Below are 16,645 nucleotides of genomic sequence, written 5' to 3'. Positions count from 1 at the left end.
CCAGTTCTGGACTTTTCATTGGAGTTTACTCCTTTTCTTTACTTTATTGTCACCAAACAATCGATATTAGAGCATACAATCATCATAGTGATACTTGTTTCTGTGCTTCGCACAGTGATATTTGTTTCTGAAGTCTTCCCTATGAGTGGGTATTCACCTCAAGGCACCAGAGTTTTGAGGCCAGAGTTATCCTTCTCCTAGATAAGCTAAAGAGCCTCATCTGCCCGAAGTGACTGGTTTGAAGACATCAGTAACCTGGCTTTGCTCCTTCTCCTGTCAGTAGAAACTGTTCTGCTGGGGTTAGTAGTTTGTGAAGGCCAGGAGCTGGACTTGGTTATCAGAGACACATCATTATGAGCATTCAATAGGTAGTGGGAGATTAACCCCACTACCTCCCCTGGCTATGTTTACCTTAAGGAACCTAGAAGCATATAGGAATGAGATAATAAGGGAGAATAATTTTCAACGTAAGGTGATCTTTTATGACATGTACTAATTGTGCATCTCCAAATGCCTTTAATATAATTTCTAGTAAAAAGAGTGTACTAACCAACACACATAGTACCCAGGGCAGTGATGCCACTCAACAATGTGCGCAAAGATATATTTGAGCTCCGTAAAAGTCGAATCAAGGGAGGGATTCCATTTTTTGCACATATTTTGTTTTGTTGTTCCTTGTTGCACTCACTCAGGGCAATCATTGCCTGGCAAGCTAAGTAAATAAAACAATTGTTTTAATATAATTGTTTGCTGTGGGAATAGTAGTGATCCCAACTATGTTAAGAAAACTGATTCACATAGATATTCTCCTGAAATACAATTCAAATTGATTCATTAACAATGTTGAAATGTTTGATAACCAAGGCAGAAAATCCAAAAATCTTTCTGTTTTCATTAACTGTACTTCATAATGTTGTCCCTTATAGTGTATGAAAAGTAATAAAGTGGCAATACCACCTAATCTATATTAAGAAATGACTGCCATGATTAACAACCACAAATATCCTACGTAATTTAAGGAACATAATTATTAAACCAAATTTTTAAACAGCTGTTTATGTTTCCAAAATGATAGCAATTTAATGTTTTACTTACTCAGTTTGATTATTTCATATACTGATATTCTGCAGAATGTCTAGAAGTCCAAAATTAGTTATGTGCAATAAATCTGAATAAAAAACAACTTAATTTACTTATACCCTAAATAAACCCTAACTTGAAGAATAAACAAAAACTCCTACATTAGATAGCAAATAATTTGTGCCCCAATGAGTTTCCTGATTCTACTTAATAATTTCATAGTTTATAATTTTTCATATGTTGTATTTTTTATTTCATAATGTATATTATATAATATCTTATTGTTATTAATATTTATATCATATTATATAATAATTTTATATTTTCAGAGATTCTGCAGACTAGGATATAAATTAACAAATACAAATATTTGTCCTGTAGGTTTCTCTGTGGAGAACACTAATTCAAGTGAATTACTAATTCTTTCATAATTTCCATAAGGATATTAATTTCTTTTCTGAATTTTCAGTTATTTAACTGTTTAACAACTGCACTCCCAATGAATAATACACCACAGTAGAATGACACTCAGTGTATTGTCTGTGGCATTGTTCTTTCTCCAAACGCTTGCAAATGTTTATATATATACCTAATATCCTTTTGAATGTTACAATGCTGTCTGTCCTTGCATTCTATCTTTATTTTATTTTATTTTATTTTGTTTTATTTTATTGACACACAGCATGGAATAGGCCTTTCCGGCCCTTTGAGCCACGATGCCAGTAACACCAGCCTAATCACGGGACAATTTACAATGATCAATTAACCTACCAATTGATACGTCTTTGGATTGTGGGAGGAAGCTTGCCACATGAAATAAACTCTATTCACTTCCCCAATTTTCGTATTGTTTTGAATCAGTATTTCTGGTTGTTCTCTGTCAATAGAAACATTTTTTATCATCTTAAGAAAATCCCACATAATTTGTAACACTTTGACCAAATTTCCCTTTAACAATATTTGTTATAAGAAGACAATCTCAGCATTATATGCAATCCTAATTGTTTAAAATTTATTATTTTAGAAAGAATGATCTGCTCAAGGAAGTAGGAGAGAAACCTCATGAATGTGGATATTTAAGTAGAAAAATATATTCCACAAAAATTATAAACAAATGGTATTTTTGATGCCCTTACTTGCTACACTATAGTGCAACATCTGAAGCTGGCTGAGTGCTTGGACAAATTGTATCCAGGTCATTGTAAATGCCACTACAAAGTGCACATGGGGCCTTTCTTCCTATTACTTCTCCCTTTTATTCTGAAAACAGAACTGAGGTTCATTACATTTGCACATTAACCACAGTTGTACCATACATCAGTATCTTAGCACAATTTATAATCACATTAGAAATCTATGCTTAGTGTTATGTTTTTCATTATTTATTAGAAAACTATTTACCAACATAGTGCATTTTATCAGATGAAGATAATAGAAGATCAATGATCAAATTATAGCCAATTTCCTTGGCCATACGTGTTCGTTGAGTCAAAGTCTGTCCTGCCAGAGCCCAAATAGCTGTTGCAGCCTGTTCTCTGATCTCAATCTCAAAAACCTGAAAAAAGTATGGAATGACAGTGTTTAAAGTTTTCCCATATGATATGCACATGAGAACATTATACAGAAGTAAGCAGCAAAACTACTAATAGTTACTTATCCCTATTGCCTTCAGAAGCAAGATGATGGTGAGCATTTTCATTCGCTGCAGTTCAAACGTTGAAGGTATGCACATGTTAATCTGGATGGGGAGAGATGGGGTGGGGGGGGGGGTGGAGCTTCTACTTCCAGAATGTACAGTATGTATGCTAAGGTGATCTAAAGTCAGATGTGATGGTCTTTGTTTAAATTCATCCCAAACAAGTGTGCAAAGCATGACTCTGTGCTCCAAGGATGTACACAAAAACAAACATTAACTGCTGCTGGAATTTGATCATCTTGGTGAAAGATGTCCCCTATTCTACTCAAAACCTAATTGTTTTCCAGTGCAAGGAGAACAGAGTGGATAACCCCCTTCTATAGTCCACAATTATGTGCTGAGGAATGTGATGATATTTGATATAGCTCCTGCAATGGGAAAGTCCACAATTTATGGCCCTGCACTGAGAGGCTGAAACCTGTGTAACGACTATTGGAATGTTTGCTCAAGAAACTTATATTAACAAAATTGACATTTTGCTGATATAATGTTACTTATTAAGAATGTTAAGTCATGAATGTACTGTATTATCTACTCAGTGGCCACTTAATTAGGTACACTTGTATGCCTGCTAATCAGCCAATCATGTGGCAGCAACTCAATACATAAAAGCAAGCAGACATGGTCAAAAGGTTAGTTTGTTCTTCATGTTCTTCTGCTGCTGTAGCCCATCCACTTCACAGTTCGACATGCTGTGCATTCAGAGATGCTCTTCAGCACTCCACTGTTGTAATGCCTGGTTACTTGAGCTATTGTGGCCATGCTGTCACCTTGAACTAGTCTGGCCATTCTCCTTTGACTTCTCTCATTATCAAGGCATTTTTGCCCACAGACTTGCTGCTCACTTGATTTTTTTTTTTGCTTTTCACATCATTCTTTGTAAACTCTAGAGACTCCTGTGCGTAAAAATCCAGGAAACCAGTAGTTTCCAAGATAATCCAACCACCCTGTCTGGCATTAACAATCATTTCACAGTCAAAGTCATCTAGATCACATTTTTTTCCTTTTTCTGATGTTGGTCTGAAGAAAACCTGACCTTCTTGACCATGTCTGCATGCTTTTATGCATAAATTGGCTGATTTAATACTTGCAGTAACAAGTGGATGTACAGGTGAATCAAATAAAATGGTCACTGAGTGTACAGTATATCTAGTAACCAAACACTGAGCACAGATGGATGAAATGGACTACAGCGGAAACAAAATTTAATTCCAACAAAATCAAACTTCTCATGGTGTGGAATATTCTTTGCTCTACCACTACCATCAAGAACAACACTGGACCAATAAAATGTAGACAAGCATATCAATTGCAGCACCAGACATTCCCAAATGTTAGGTGCTAAGCTGCTGAAATTTCAAGGGCTCAGCAACAGTAATGCTATTGAATGTCAGCAAGACTGTATGAATGTGAAACAGAGGAAGCCGTTTGCTGTAGGCTGAGCTAAGTGATCCAACATGTATCAAATCAGATCAAAGCTTTGCAGGCATACCACGTCATGTCAAAAATAGTATAATTAAACAATTTTAATTATAATTAATCAAGTTATAATAATTAAACCAATAATGGGCAGAGGAGACTCCAAGTACATCCCCATCCTCGATAATGGTAAAGTACGGCAAATAAATACTAATGATAAGACAGAGAAATTTGCAGTCATACGGTTTTACAGTCATCATAGTATTCAAACATCAGGCAATTTGAAAAACATTAAAACTGCAGACGGTGGAAACTTTAAATAGATACAGAAAATGCTGTAAGTACCCAACAGGTCAGCAGCATCTGTGAAAAAAGTAACGTGATGACATTTTAGGTTGATGGTTTGAATTCCAGAAATGAGGTGAGAATGGTTGCTGAACTTCACAAACTTGAAGACAATGGGAATCAAAGTGAAAATGCTCTGAAGAATGGATTCATAACCTAATCTAAGAGAAGATGATTATGGTTGTTTGGGGACAATTATATAAGCTTAACACTGCTGCAAGAATTTTCCCAAGGGAATAAGTGATGACATTCAAATTACATTTGAAAATGACAAATAGCATTCACACTCTTAGAATATCCAGCAAAGACTGCCTCCAACCAAAGTAAGCTTTATTACCATCCTTGATAGTTAACAACATTACTGATGCTGAGTCACCACCATCAACATCCTGAGATTCACTTCTAACCAAAAAGAAAAATGGATCACTAATCAAGATTGTAATCATAGGAGCAAGTGAGATATATCATCAGTGAGTGACTCATCTCCTAACTCCCCAATTTCTGGCAAGCCAACTGAGTGATGGAATACTCTCTGTTTGCTTGAATAAGTGCAAGTAAATATAACAGCCACTTGGATGGCACACATTCCACCACCATAAACTTGCTCCACCATTGGCACAAGATGGTTGCAGAATGTGCCATCTATAAAATACACTGTTGCAATTTGCCAAGGATTCTTTGACTAAATGTATGATCTCTACTACCAATAAGAACAAGAAAATGAAATTCCATTATCTGCAGCACCCCCACCCCCATCTAGTTCACAGTATCTGGACATACAATACATTGCTGTTATTTTTTTGCTGGGTCTAAATATTTGGCACGTAATTTAGTATCACTATGAAACCAACATCATCACAAGTCTGCAGATGTTCAAGGTGGTGGCTTATCATTATCTTCCAAGGATGTAAGGGACCGGCAATAAATCTTGGTCATGTTAGAAATGCTCACATTCTCTAATTAGACAAAAAAAGGTCTAAGCTAACTTTAAAAATAACCTTTCAAAATATAAGCAACCATGCAAATTATCAGACAGTATGAAGTTGGTGTCTCTAGCAAATTTAATATGATTGCTAATACAGAGTATTCAGAAGTTTTTTCACCAAAAAATGCCAAAAACGTGGCAGCATTTTGAGAAAATGAAGTAAATAGTAGAGAAAACAGATAAACATAGGAAGAAGAATTTTTCACAGTTCTTTAAAACAAAGAATGAAACCAGTCCATCCACCAAATCTATGCCAACTCACAGAACAATCCCATTTTCCCCATCAATTTCCCTTATAATCTACACCCATCAAATTCCTCCAGCTGATATTGGATTCCTTAACTGTAGAGGCAATTTACAATGGTCAACTAATAGAACAACTGGCATGTCTCTGGGATGTGGAAGGAAGCTGGGGCATCCCAACATTAGGGTGCAAATTTTCCTCTACCTAGCATCTTGTTAGCAAATGTACAGTTACTGGAGAACAAGACAGAGGACCTAAGGACAAGATTCCTGCTTTGGAGGGAAATGAGTGATTACTGCATTTTCTGTTTTACTGAGTCGTGGCTCTCAATGGAAATGCTGGATACAGCATTTCTGATAGAGGGGTTCTCAATCCATACGATGGATTGAACAGCTAATTCAAAAAAAGGCAAGAGGTGGAGGATTGTATTTCATGATAAATACTTAGTGATTCTTGGATGTAGTGGTCTTGTTGCACTGTTGTGCTCCCAACCTGGATCATCTGATGATTAAGTGCCATCTGTTCTACTTACCAAGAGTTCTCCTCCACGAACCTGACAGCAGTCAGTTTACATACAACCAAATGTGGATGTTAACCAAGCACTCGTAGTGAGTGCTGCGATTAGCAAACAAGAAACAGCCTATCTGGATACCTTTCAAATCTCTGCTGAGGGCTTCAATCAGGCCTGCTTGAAGAAATCTCTGCCCATTTATCATCAACAGGTCTCAACTGAATACTACTGTTCCATCCCTAGCTCACCTTTCAGGAAATCTGATCATTTAGCTGCCTTCCTCCTACCTATGTACAGGTAGAGGCTAAAGAGCAAGGCTTCTGAGGTAAGGCCAACAAAGAGTGGTCGTGGGAGGCAGAAGAGCAGCAATGGGATTGCTTTGAGTCAGGCCGCACACAAGGACTCAAAGGAGGGTCTAAACAAATACGTCATGGTTGTCATGACTTTATAAAGTCAGCTGTGGATACATGTGTCCCCATAAAATCATTCAACCTTTCCCAACCAGAAACCCTGAATAAACCATGATATCTGCAATCTGCTGAGGGCCAGATCAGTGGCACTCAGGCCTGGAGTAAGTAAAATACAAGAGATTCAGGTACATCCTTCAGAAAGCCATCTTACATGTGAAGTGGCAATTCCAGACCAAACTTGAATCACAGAAGGATGCTCGACAGCTATGGCAGAGCTTGAATTTTATCACCTCCAACAAAATCAAACTGAGTGGCATATATGACAACAAAGTTTTGCTCCCAGATGAGCTCAATGCCTTTTATGCATGCTTTGACCAACAAAACATAGAGGCAACTTCATGAACTCACACAGTCCCTGATGACCCAGTGATTTCATTCTCTGAGGCCAATGCAAGAGCGTCATTCAGGAGGGTGAACCCATGTAATATATTTGGCCCAGACTACATACCTGAAGAATTGTGCTAATCACTGGCAGAAGTGTTCATTGATACCTTTAATCTCTCACTTTGGCAGTCTGAAGTACTGAATGCTTCAAGCATACTTCAACTATATTGGTGCCCAAGAAGAATACGGTAACTTACCTTAATGACTATCATCCAGTAGTACTTATTCACTGTGACAAAGTGCTTTGATGGGTTGGAGATAAAACATATCAACTCCTGCCTGAGGAGTGACTTGGATCCACTCCAACCTATCATCATAACAGCCAAACAGCAAATGCCATTTCATTTTCTCTTCATTTAACTCTGGTATATCTGGTTACTGAAGATGCTGTTCATTGACTACAGCTCTGCATTCAACACTATCATCATCTCAAAACTAATCATGAAGCTGAAGACCTAGGCTTCAATACCTCTTTTTGCAACTGGATCCTACATTTCCTCACTTGGAGACCCCAGTCAGTTTTGATGGGCAGCAACATCTCCTCCACAATCACCATCAGCATAGGCCAGTCACAAGACTGTGTGATTAGTCCCTTGCTCTACTTGCTTTATGCTTATGACTGTGTGGCTAATTACAGTTCCAATGCCATATTTTAATTTGTTGATGACACCCCTGTTATTGGCCGAATCAAAGGAGGTGACTAATCAGCATATAGGAGGGAGATTGAAAATCTGGCTCACTGGTACTAAAAAACAACCTCTCACTCAATGTCTGCAAGACCAAGGAGTTGGCTATTGACTTTAGGAGGAGGAAATCAGAGGTCCATGAGATAGTCCTTATCAGAGGATCAGAGGTAGAGAGGGTCAGCAACTTTAAATTCCTCAGTGTTATCATTTCAGAGGACCTGTCCTGGGGGCCAAGTGCGCAAGTGCCACTATAAAGCACGGCAGCACCTCTACTTACTGTGAAGTTTGTGAAGATTCTGCAAGTCATTTAAAACTTTGACAAACGTCTATAGATGTGTGGTGGAAAGTATATTGACTGGTTGCATCATGGTCTGGTATGGAAGCACCACAGCCTTTGAACAGAAAAGTGTACAAAAAGTACAGGTTGTAAACCCTGCCTGTCATAGAAAAAGCCCTCCCCACAATTAAGTACATCTACATGGAGTGCTGTTGCAGGAAAGCAGCATCCATCATCAAGGACCTTTGCCATCCAGGCCACACACTCTTCTTGCTGCTGCCATCAGGAAGGAGGTACAGGAGCCTCAGGTCCCACACTACCAGATTCAGGAACATTTATTACCCCTTGACCATGAGGCTCTTGAACCTCACCTGACACTAAACTGATTCCACATACTATGTGCTCACTTTCTAGGGCCCTACAACTTATGTTTCTCAATATTTATTACATGCGTATTTATTAATTTTTTTTACCTTTTTTATTTGCACAATTTGTTGCATGTTACATGATGGTTGTCTGTCCCTCTTTGATGCACGTGGTTTTTCATTGATTCTACTGTACTTCTTTATATTTACTGTGAATGCCCACAAGAGAATGAATCTCAAGGGAGTATGTGGTGACATATAACTACTTTGATAATAAATTTACTTTGAATTATGTGCTTTGTGCCCATGCAATCACAGAGAAAAGGTGCAAACTCCAAATGGGCAACATCAGTGCTCTTCATTGACCTTGGTTGCTGGAGCTGTGAAGGAAAAGTTCCACTAGCTGTGTCACTAGAGAAAGGAGTGGATGAGTGTCATGACCAGATTTCAATGAACTAAATTGGAGATGACTTCATCTCAACCAAACAAAAGATAACAAGAAGGCAGTAAATCTATGTGAATATATTAACATAATTCTATTTTTAATAAATTAAGAAGCATCATAAAAATATGAGGTTCATTCCATATTTATGATCTCTTCAAACTTTTCAGATGTTGGTCCATAAAGAACAAGCTCAATGTTTTAATCTGAATTTAAATTATACGAACAAGATTTTGATTATAAAATACCTTAAGAAGCTTCAAAATGTGTTTATCGGCAGTCAAAGCAAGAAATTCTTTTTGTACTGCAGCATTTTTGTCAGCTAAAACCTCCACTGCTGCTACAGCCTTTAATTGCATCTTAATTTTCCGTCCACTGAGGATTTTTACCAGAGATGGAATTGCCCCTTCAGCTGCAATTGTATCCTGATTCAATCTATTTCCACGAGCAATTTCAGCCAAAGTAACTGAAGCATAGCTCACCAGATCTTCTACATAATAGAAAATAATTCCACAAAAATGTTAAGAATCTGAGTTTCATTACACATTCTAATTTATTAATCAAAGAATATTGGCTATATATTCACCTGGCTGGGAATATAAAGCAAAAAAAAACTGCTGGAGGAACTCAGCCAGCCATGCAGCTTCCATGAAGACAGAAGACAATTGTTATTTTGGGTTGAGACCAAGGTTCCGTATCAGGATTGAAAGTTCTAGAAGTTTTTTTGGTTATTCCCCCTTTATGCTTCAGTCCTGAAGAAGGAGCTTGACATGAAATGTCAACTGTGTCTCTGCCTCCACATGCAGATGCTGCCTGTCCTGTTAGTTTCCTCCAGCAGTTTCTTTTCCAGTATCTGCAGTTTCTTGTGTCTCTGACTTGCCTAGTGTTGGAAACAAACAGCAGCTCTATGTAACAATCAAAAGACAATTCTTTCAGACATCAACTAATGAGTATTTTTCAGTTACACAGGCAGTCTCTAAGTGACATAAAGGTTCATTTCCTGAGAACTGTCCATTAGCTGATATTTCCATAAGTCAAAATGTCCATTTTCTTTAGCTGCCCATATATTACTTTAGATATACTTGCTATAATTCATTCATTTCATTAAATAATTATCCTAACACTACATATAATTAAACTATTGGAGTATATACTGCATCCCGTCATTAATAATTATCATGAAACATTATTATTATTATTATTAGCTTCAAAAATTCTCTATAGGATAATTTGTGTGAAGTTGTATTTTCCTAAGTATGGTCATTGGTAGCCTACAGTACACTTCCAATTTCTTGAACTTGTGAAAACATATTGAAAACATGTGATACCATGGTGAAAACACAGTTGCAATATCTGTTAACATCTAATTAAAGGAGAAAGAGAGTCTTGGAAAATTGAAACTATCAATTACTTTGCCTATATCCATGCCATTTTTCCAATCATAGGGTTACTTAATTAAGGAATATACCCTTTTTCTAATAGTTAAACTGATACTCTGGAAGTAATCAGGGAACTATGTATTGTGGGAAGATTGCTTTACAGCAGGTAACTCACAATTTTCCTCTATCTGACTCATTACAAACATTACTGGAAAAGTGAGAACTCTACTAGAAATCTACATTGTCTATGTGATAAGATATGGAATACTGTGTTAAGCACAACTTACTGCAAAGGAGGGCAGCCCTTTATGTTTATTCTAGCAAGACGTACAGTAATGATATTGACAAAAGGCAATATGCTTGGTGCTCTCCACCTGCACACATTCAACAGTCTACCTAGATTTCTTCTTCCGTCGTGTTCATCTATCAGCTTCTATCCACTCCACTCTGTACTGTTAGCATCTTTCCCGTCCCCTCTTAGTACTGCTGCAGGGTTCAACATTATTAACACCCGCAGATGTCGCTTGACCATTAAGTTCCTCTAGCAGTCTGTTCATTTTTCCAGACTCTAGCACATCTTTGGTCTTCAAGTCACATTTGTATGCAATTCTGAGAGAGTGGTATTTTGCGTGCTTGTTCCACTCAATGTTGGGACCTAATACTGACCTCTATTTAATGAAAAAATTGAATAAAATAATATCATTGGAATCCAATCAAATCTAATATCTATTTTCAGTCCCTAAGGATGATGGCAGATGATTGTTAACCATTCCATATTGTACATAAGATAGTTGAGTTGAGATAAAGTACCCTTTGCATCCCCTGTTATAGCTACTTAGCTAATTGTTTTATACCATTCATCATTCTGTGTCAAATAGTGCCTCCTTTCTCTACCTGATATCAGTGGAAGCAACCTTTCACCTTTGTTAATGAATCTAGTGTCAGCTCTCCTTGAAAACATAGAAAACAAGCATTCTTAAGGCAAATTTTCACGTAAACTCCCTTTAGACATTAAAAACATTAGCTCCAAATTAATCTCCAACATCTGTAAATTAAGGTCTTTAATTCAGCATCTTGGATACTATTGTGTGTTAATTTCAATCCTGGTGATGTAGGCATAAATTGTGTCCCCCATCTCTCAACTATGCACTTGAAATTTTGGTCATGCAAAAGAAAATTGTAGCTAAAATTTTCAGGAACATTTTTGAAGATTACCTGATGGGACATTTAAAAGCTCCACCAACAGAGGAATCGCTCCTTCCTTAGCTACTAAGGTCTGATTGTTTGGATTGTTGGTGCATAATATCTGAATGAATTTAATTACATTGATAAGCACACCTTCAATCTCAGAATTTAAAATTTTCACCAGCGGAGGAATTGCACCCTGGAAAATGAAAACAATGTGGTCCCAGAAGGGATAGTTAGTTACAAGAAGTTGCACAGCATCTAGTTAGGTAAAGTTAAAGTAACAGCAGAACCTACACATACTGGTTAATCAATAAATGTATAGAATATTTTATCTTTTTAGCAAAGTGTTTCCAGTACCCTCCACAGTTTATTCACATCTTTTGCCCTAATATCCTGCACCAAGATGCATCTAATTTTCATGATTCTTTTTTTAATCTTACAGATTAAGGTAAAGTTCTGGTCAGGTTTTAGATTAAAAACACATTATATGCCACTAACTGACTTAGTTGAATTAATATTCGGTGGTTAAACGCAAGTTCAAATGAATTAATTTTGTTTTATCCATAATTCATTACCACCCTCTAGTGGTCACTGCTTCAACCAGAACCTCAACCACTGAAATCAAATCAGTACTTGTTAAAATAGCCGTATTTGGTTTCATATTTCTGACAAGATTGCTGTTTTTAGCTATGGTAAAAGATAGCGATAATTGGCCTTAATGTTCAGAGAAAGAATTATCATCTGGTTCCACTTCCTAGTTGTTATGAAAATTACATGAGCCATATGATTAGCTTCATTAAAACAGACAGTTAATGGGAGAAAATTGGGACCAAATGGATAAGAGCAGAAGTAACTCACCTTTGAGTCATTTATCTGAATACTGTCTAATACTTACTAAAATACCTATTTGCCCAAAATATCTGGGAACTGCTTAGCAGTTAGCATGTTTTTACCGAGGAAAATGAATACATAATTCACTTTATGCTAAAGGAAACATCAACTTATATGTCACACCAATTCCTCAAAAATAAGGAATGGAAGCAGACAATAAGACTCTATCATGAACAACCTTTATAATGATATAAAGCTAATATTTTTGTCTACTGTTTTTTGCAGGACCAAGCCTGCTGGAAAATCTCAAGTAGATCTAAATTCTAACTCCAATTCCAATGAAGTCCTGCTTTAGCTGCATCTGCTCCTAATAAATGGTTAAATTGGAGGATATGGAGGCTTAAGAGGGAAACTTGCAGATTAACAAAGGATAAATGAATTTTTGGATAAACTTACTATGAACGTACATGACAGAAAATAAGCATGGAATTCATTGCACCAGATAAATTATGATATGCTTTGTCAATTATTAATTTTAGAGTGTACTTGGCTCTACAAAACAATAATGTATTAACATTTTGTTCTATAGAGAAATAGATAATGAATTATTGCCCATGATTCCCTGCAGAGTCTAGTTTAAAGTAGAGTTTAGCAGAGGTTCAAAAACAAAAAAAACTCACAAAAAAAAGGAAATGTCATGATTAGTTTGCCTGACAGGCATGGATATAGATATTATTTTTTATTCAGTGTACAAGATTCTGGGCATACGCTGTCATCGAAATTTGTTGTTCTTTTGACTAATTACATTCCTGTGGAAACTACAGTGACATGCAGTAGTACTAAAAAGAGGAAATAATTTTAAAACTGTGACTATTTAACCATATACTAAAATGCTGTGTGTTTTTGTCAATGGATTTGTGATATCTCAACCTATGGTAATGGAATGAACTATACCTTTTAGAACAGAATAAAATAATTAAACGTTACTTACAAGGGAAGCAATTAGACTGGCATTGTTGTCAATCTGGGCAATATCACATAGAATGACAGAACAACGTGACTGAAGCTCTGGCTGTTGACTGTACAGTAACGAAATAAGAACTGGAATGATCCCAGAATTAATAAGTGATCCACAGGCTGGTAGATAGATGGAGAGATTACACAGCACAGCAGAAGCAATACATTGTAGTGTCTCATGGTTACTCTTCAACAGATCTATAAGAGGACGAATGCTACCTATATTTAAAAAAAGTGGAAGTTTTAAATAATCACATAATCTAGCTTCTTAAAAATGTAGGCAAATTTTAATATTTCTGGAAATTTTGTGATGAAATCATGAAAATAAAAAGGAATAAATCAATTCTCAAAAGGCAATTACATTCCAGATGGTTAAGAAAGATGAAATGGCCATCTCTAATGCTAGAAGTTCCTATGTTTCAGCTCAGCTCGACGAAGTGTGGCATTGCTTCAATATATCTAGTTTAAAGCATTTTCAGTTTAGCTACTTTTAGTTTAGCTAACATTTTGGGATTCCAAAATGTTAGTACCACAGCAAAACCCTGTGATCTTCAATTCCCTTTCACTCTTGGTTCTTATATAACGTATATAAACTGCCAACTGTGGAGTTTGTATTGTTTATTTTAGGGCTGCCTGTAGGACGAGGAACACATTTTTTTCAGGTAGTTAAACCACAGTATATTTACATCTTCCAAATATTAGCAATGTATAATTTTTACAAGCTCCATGAATTATTGCTAACTCTAATCACTCTGTAATGTGCGTAACTTTTAAATACCCTCTGGAATAGCCCATTAAGCTACTCAAAGGAAGAATAAGACCAGATGGATATCATAGCACTGACATAGGTACCAACTTCAGACACAAAAAATTACTCACAGCCCAGTCTATTTGCAAAACTCTCCTCACGAAAATCTGGGGTGTGATATATAAATTGGGACAGCCGCTCCACAGATTAGTCAAGCAACAGTCCGGCAAGTCTTTTTTTGGAGAATCATACCTTGCAGCTATATTCCCTGGTAAGGATTAATCAGTGAACACAACACATGAGTAGAAAAGAGCAGCACTGAAAGTTTGTAATGTTGACTCCTGACTACATTATCCAGCATCTTTACTCATCCATGTTGAAGTTCACTTGGAAAATTGATTGACTGATAATAGCAAAGACATAGAATGTACTATGGTTGATGGACTCTAACGTCACTCATCGAGCACACCAATGACCAAATTGTCAAAGTCCCGAAGAACTTTGTTGTCAGACTGGGTGTATGGTAGGTAGTGGTTCTTTTCCTCATCTTCACTGCAGCTGTGCATCATACCAATAAGAGAAGTCACTACCATGAAGTCTTATGTAGTAGCGTTTCTCTTAGTGCTATCATGGTCCTTGTAAAGACAAAATTTTATATTCATACTGAGATAACTTCCACCATTTTGTAGAGCACTGTAATCATCCTAAATTAGATGGACTCAAAATTGTGACCTTAAAATTGACATCCATGAAACTCTATGAATCCATTAGCAGCAAAAATGTGCACCAATGCAATCTAATCTCATAACCCATCTTATCTCTCATTCTATCATTACTATGAAATTAGGGGAGTAACCTTGGTTCAATTATGGTGCAGGACTTGCAAAAGTAAAAAAAAATGTTGATGCCAGTTTAGTGAAGCTGCAAGTAAACAGCAAAAAACAGTATGCAATAGATAAAACTAAATCATCTCATAACCAACAGATCCAATTGAAACTCTGAGGTCCTACCACTTCAAGACATGAATAGTGGTGGACAGTTTGGTAGCTATTGGGAGTGTGATGTTCCAATAATAAAACCATATTCAAAGATAGTGGGGACTAGTATGTGAGTGCTAAAGGTGAGGTTGCAGGATTTGCAATCATGTTCAGTTGGAGGTATTGACTTGATTATTTATGCTAGCTTCATGATGAGATTCTATCCATTCTATCCATTGAGTGTGATACCTTGAAACACCACAGAACTCTGAATATAGCAGAGGCTATTGAATCAGACAATATTACTGTAGTACTGTTGAAGACCTGTGCGCCAGAACTAATTGTGCCACAAGCCCAATTGGTCCTGTACAGTCAATACATTAACATCTAACAACAAAGTGAACAATTGCCTATAGGGGTTCTGTTCATGGAAATTCAATCCACGATCAGTGTGCTCTCAGTTATCAGCCAAATTAATGGAAACTGTGATATAGTTATAAAGTGAACCCTACCCACCAATAGCCTCCTCACCACTTCCAGATTTTCATTTCCTGAGGACTATTCTGCTCCAGAACACATCATAGCCTTGGACCAAACAGAACAAGGAGCTGAATTCTAGAGGCCAGATGTGAGTGATAGCATGTGACATAAAGATAGCATTTGACTCAGTGGCATCAAGAAGCCCTGGGAACACTTGAATCAATGGTCATCATAAGGGAACACTCCACTAGATGGAGTCATACATCATACAAAGGATCGTGGTTGGTTAGTTTGCGGTTAATCTTTGAGCTTGAAGATTCGTATGGCCAGATTTGGGAACAGCTTCTTTCCAACTGTGATAAGACTGCCGAACAGATCCTGACCCGGATCTGGGCCGTACCTTCCAAATATCTGGACCTGACTTGCACTACCTTACTTTCCCTTTTCTATTTTCTAATTATGATTTATAATTAAAATTTTTATTATATTTACTTCGGTTTGTATTTCAGGGAGTGCAAAGCGCAGAATCAAATATCGTTGTGATGATTGTACGCTCTAGTATCAATTGTTTGGTGACAATGAAGTAAGTAAAGTAAAGTAAAGTAAAGTAAAGTAATCATCTGAGTCCCAGGGCATCTCTAAAGGAGTTTATCAGGAGAATACCTTAGGCCCTATACCTTTCAGTTACTTTATCAATGATCTTCCTTTCATTGCGCAGTCAAAAATGGGAGACATTGCTGATGATTACATAATGTTTAATTCTAATTGCAACCTGTCAAACAATGAAATGGTCTACAACTACATATTGTAAAATCTAAATAACATTTAAACAAGAGATGGTAAGCAGCAGTTAAAATTAAAGTTCTAGGCAATGACCATCCCTGGCAAGAAGGGATGTCAGGGATTCTTTCAAAATCAGTGGCATTACCATTACCAAGTTCCCTATCACCAACCCACTGATGTCACTATTGATAAGTAGCTCATTTGCACCAGCCACATAAATACTGTGACTATAAGAACAGGTCAATGGTGGTTGATATGCATCAAGTGGCTGACCTCCTGGTAGCCCAAAACCCTTTCATTATCTGCAAAGCAGGTTACATGACAGAACTCGTTCCTCA

General features: G+C 36.9%; 1 protein-coding gene across 1 annotated transcript in view; it reads right to left on the bottom strand.

Annotated features, from left to right (window-relative positions):
• The window catches only part of ankar (ankyrin and armadillo repeat containing), an 82,901-nt gene that overhangs the window by 26,381 nt on the left and 39,875 nt on the right, over positions 1-16,645 (bottom strand). Inside the window, exons 11-15 of the mRNA XM_059969049.1 lie at positions 13,294-13,538; positions 11,499-11,667; positions 9,153-9,394; positions 2,482-2,635; positions 551-712 (exon numbers count right to left, since the gene is read on the bottom strand). Coding sequence (XP_059825032.1) covers positions 551-712; positions 2,482-2,635; positions 9,153-9,394; positions 11,499-11,667; positions 13,294-13,538 — 972 coding nt within the window. The remainder of the gene's footprint in view (positions 1-550; positions 713-2,481; positions 2,636-9,152; positions 9,395-11,498; positions 11,668-13,293; positions 13,539-16,645) is intronic.

Source organism: Hypanus sabinus, chromosome 4 (assembly GCF_030144855.1).
Source record: "Hypanus sabinus isolate sHypSab1 chromosome 4, sHypSab1.hap1, whole genome shotgun sequence".
Lineage (NCBI taxonomy): Eukaryota > Metazoa > Chordata > Chondrichthyes > Myliobatiformes > Dasyatidae > Hypanus > Hypanus sabinus.
The sequence above is the reverse complement of the archived record's forward strand: the minus strand, read 5'-3'. Positions and strand labels throughout refer to the sequence as shown.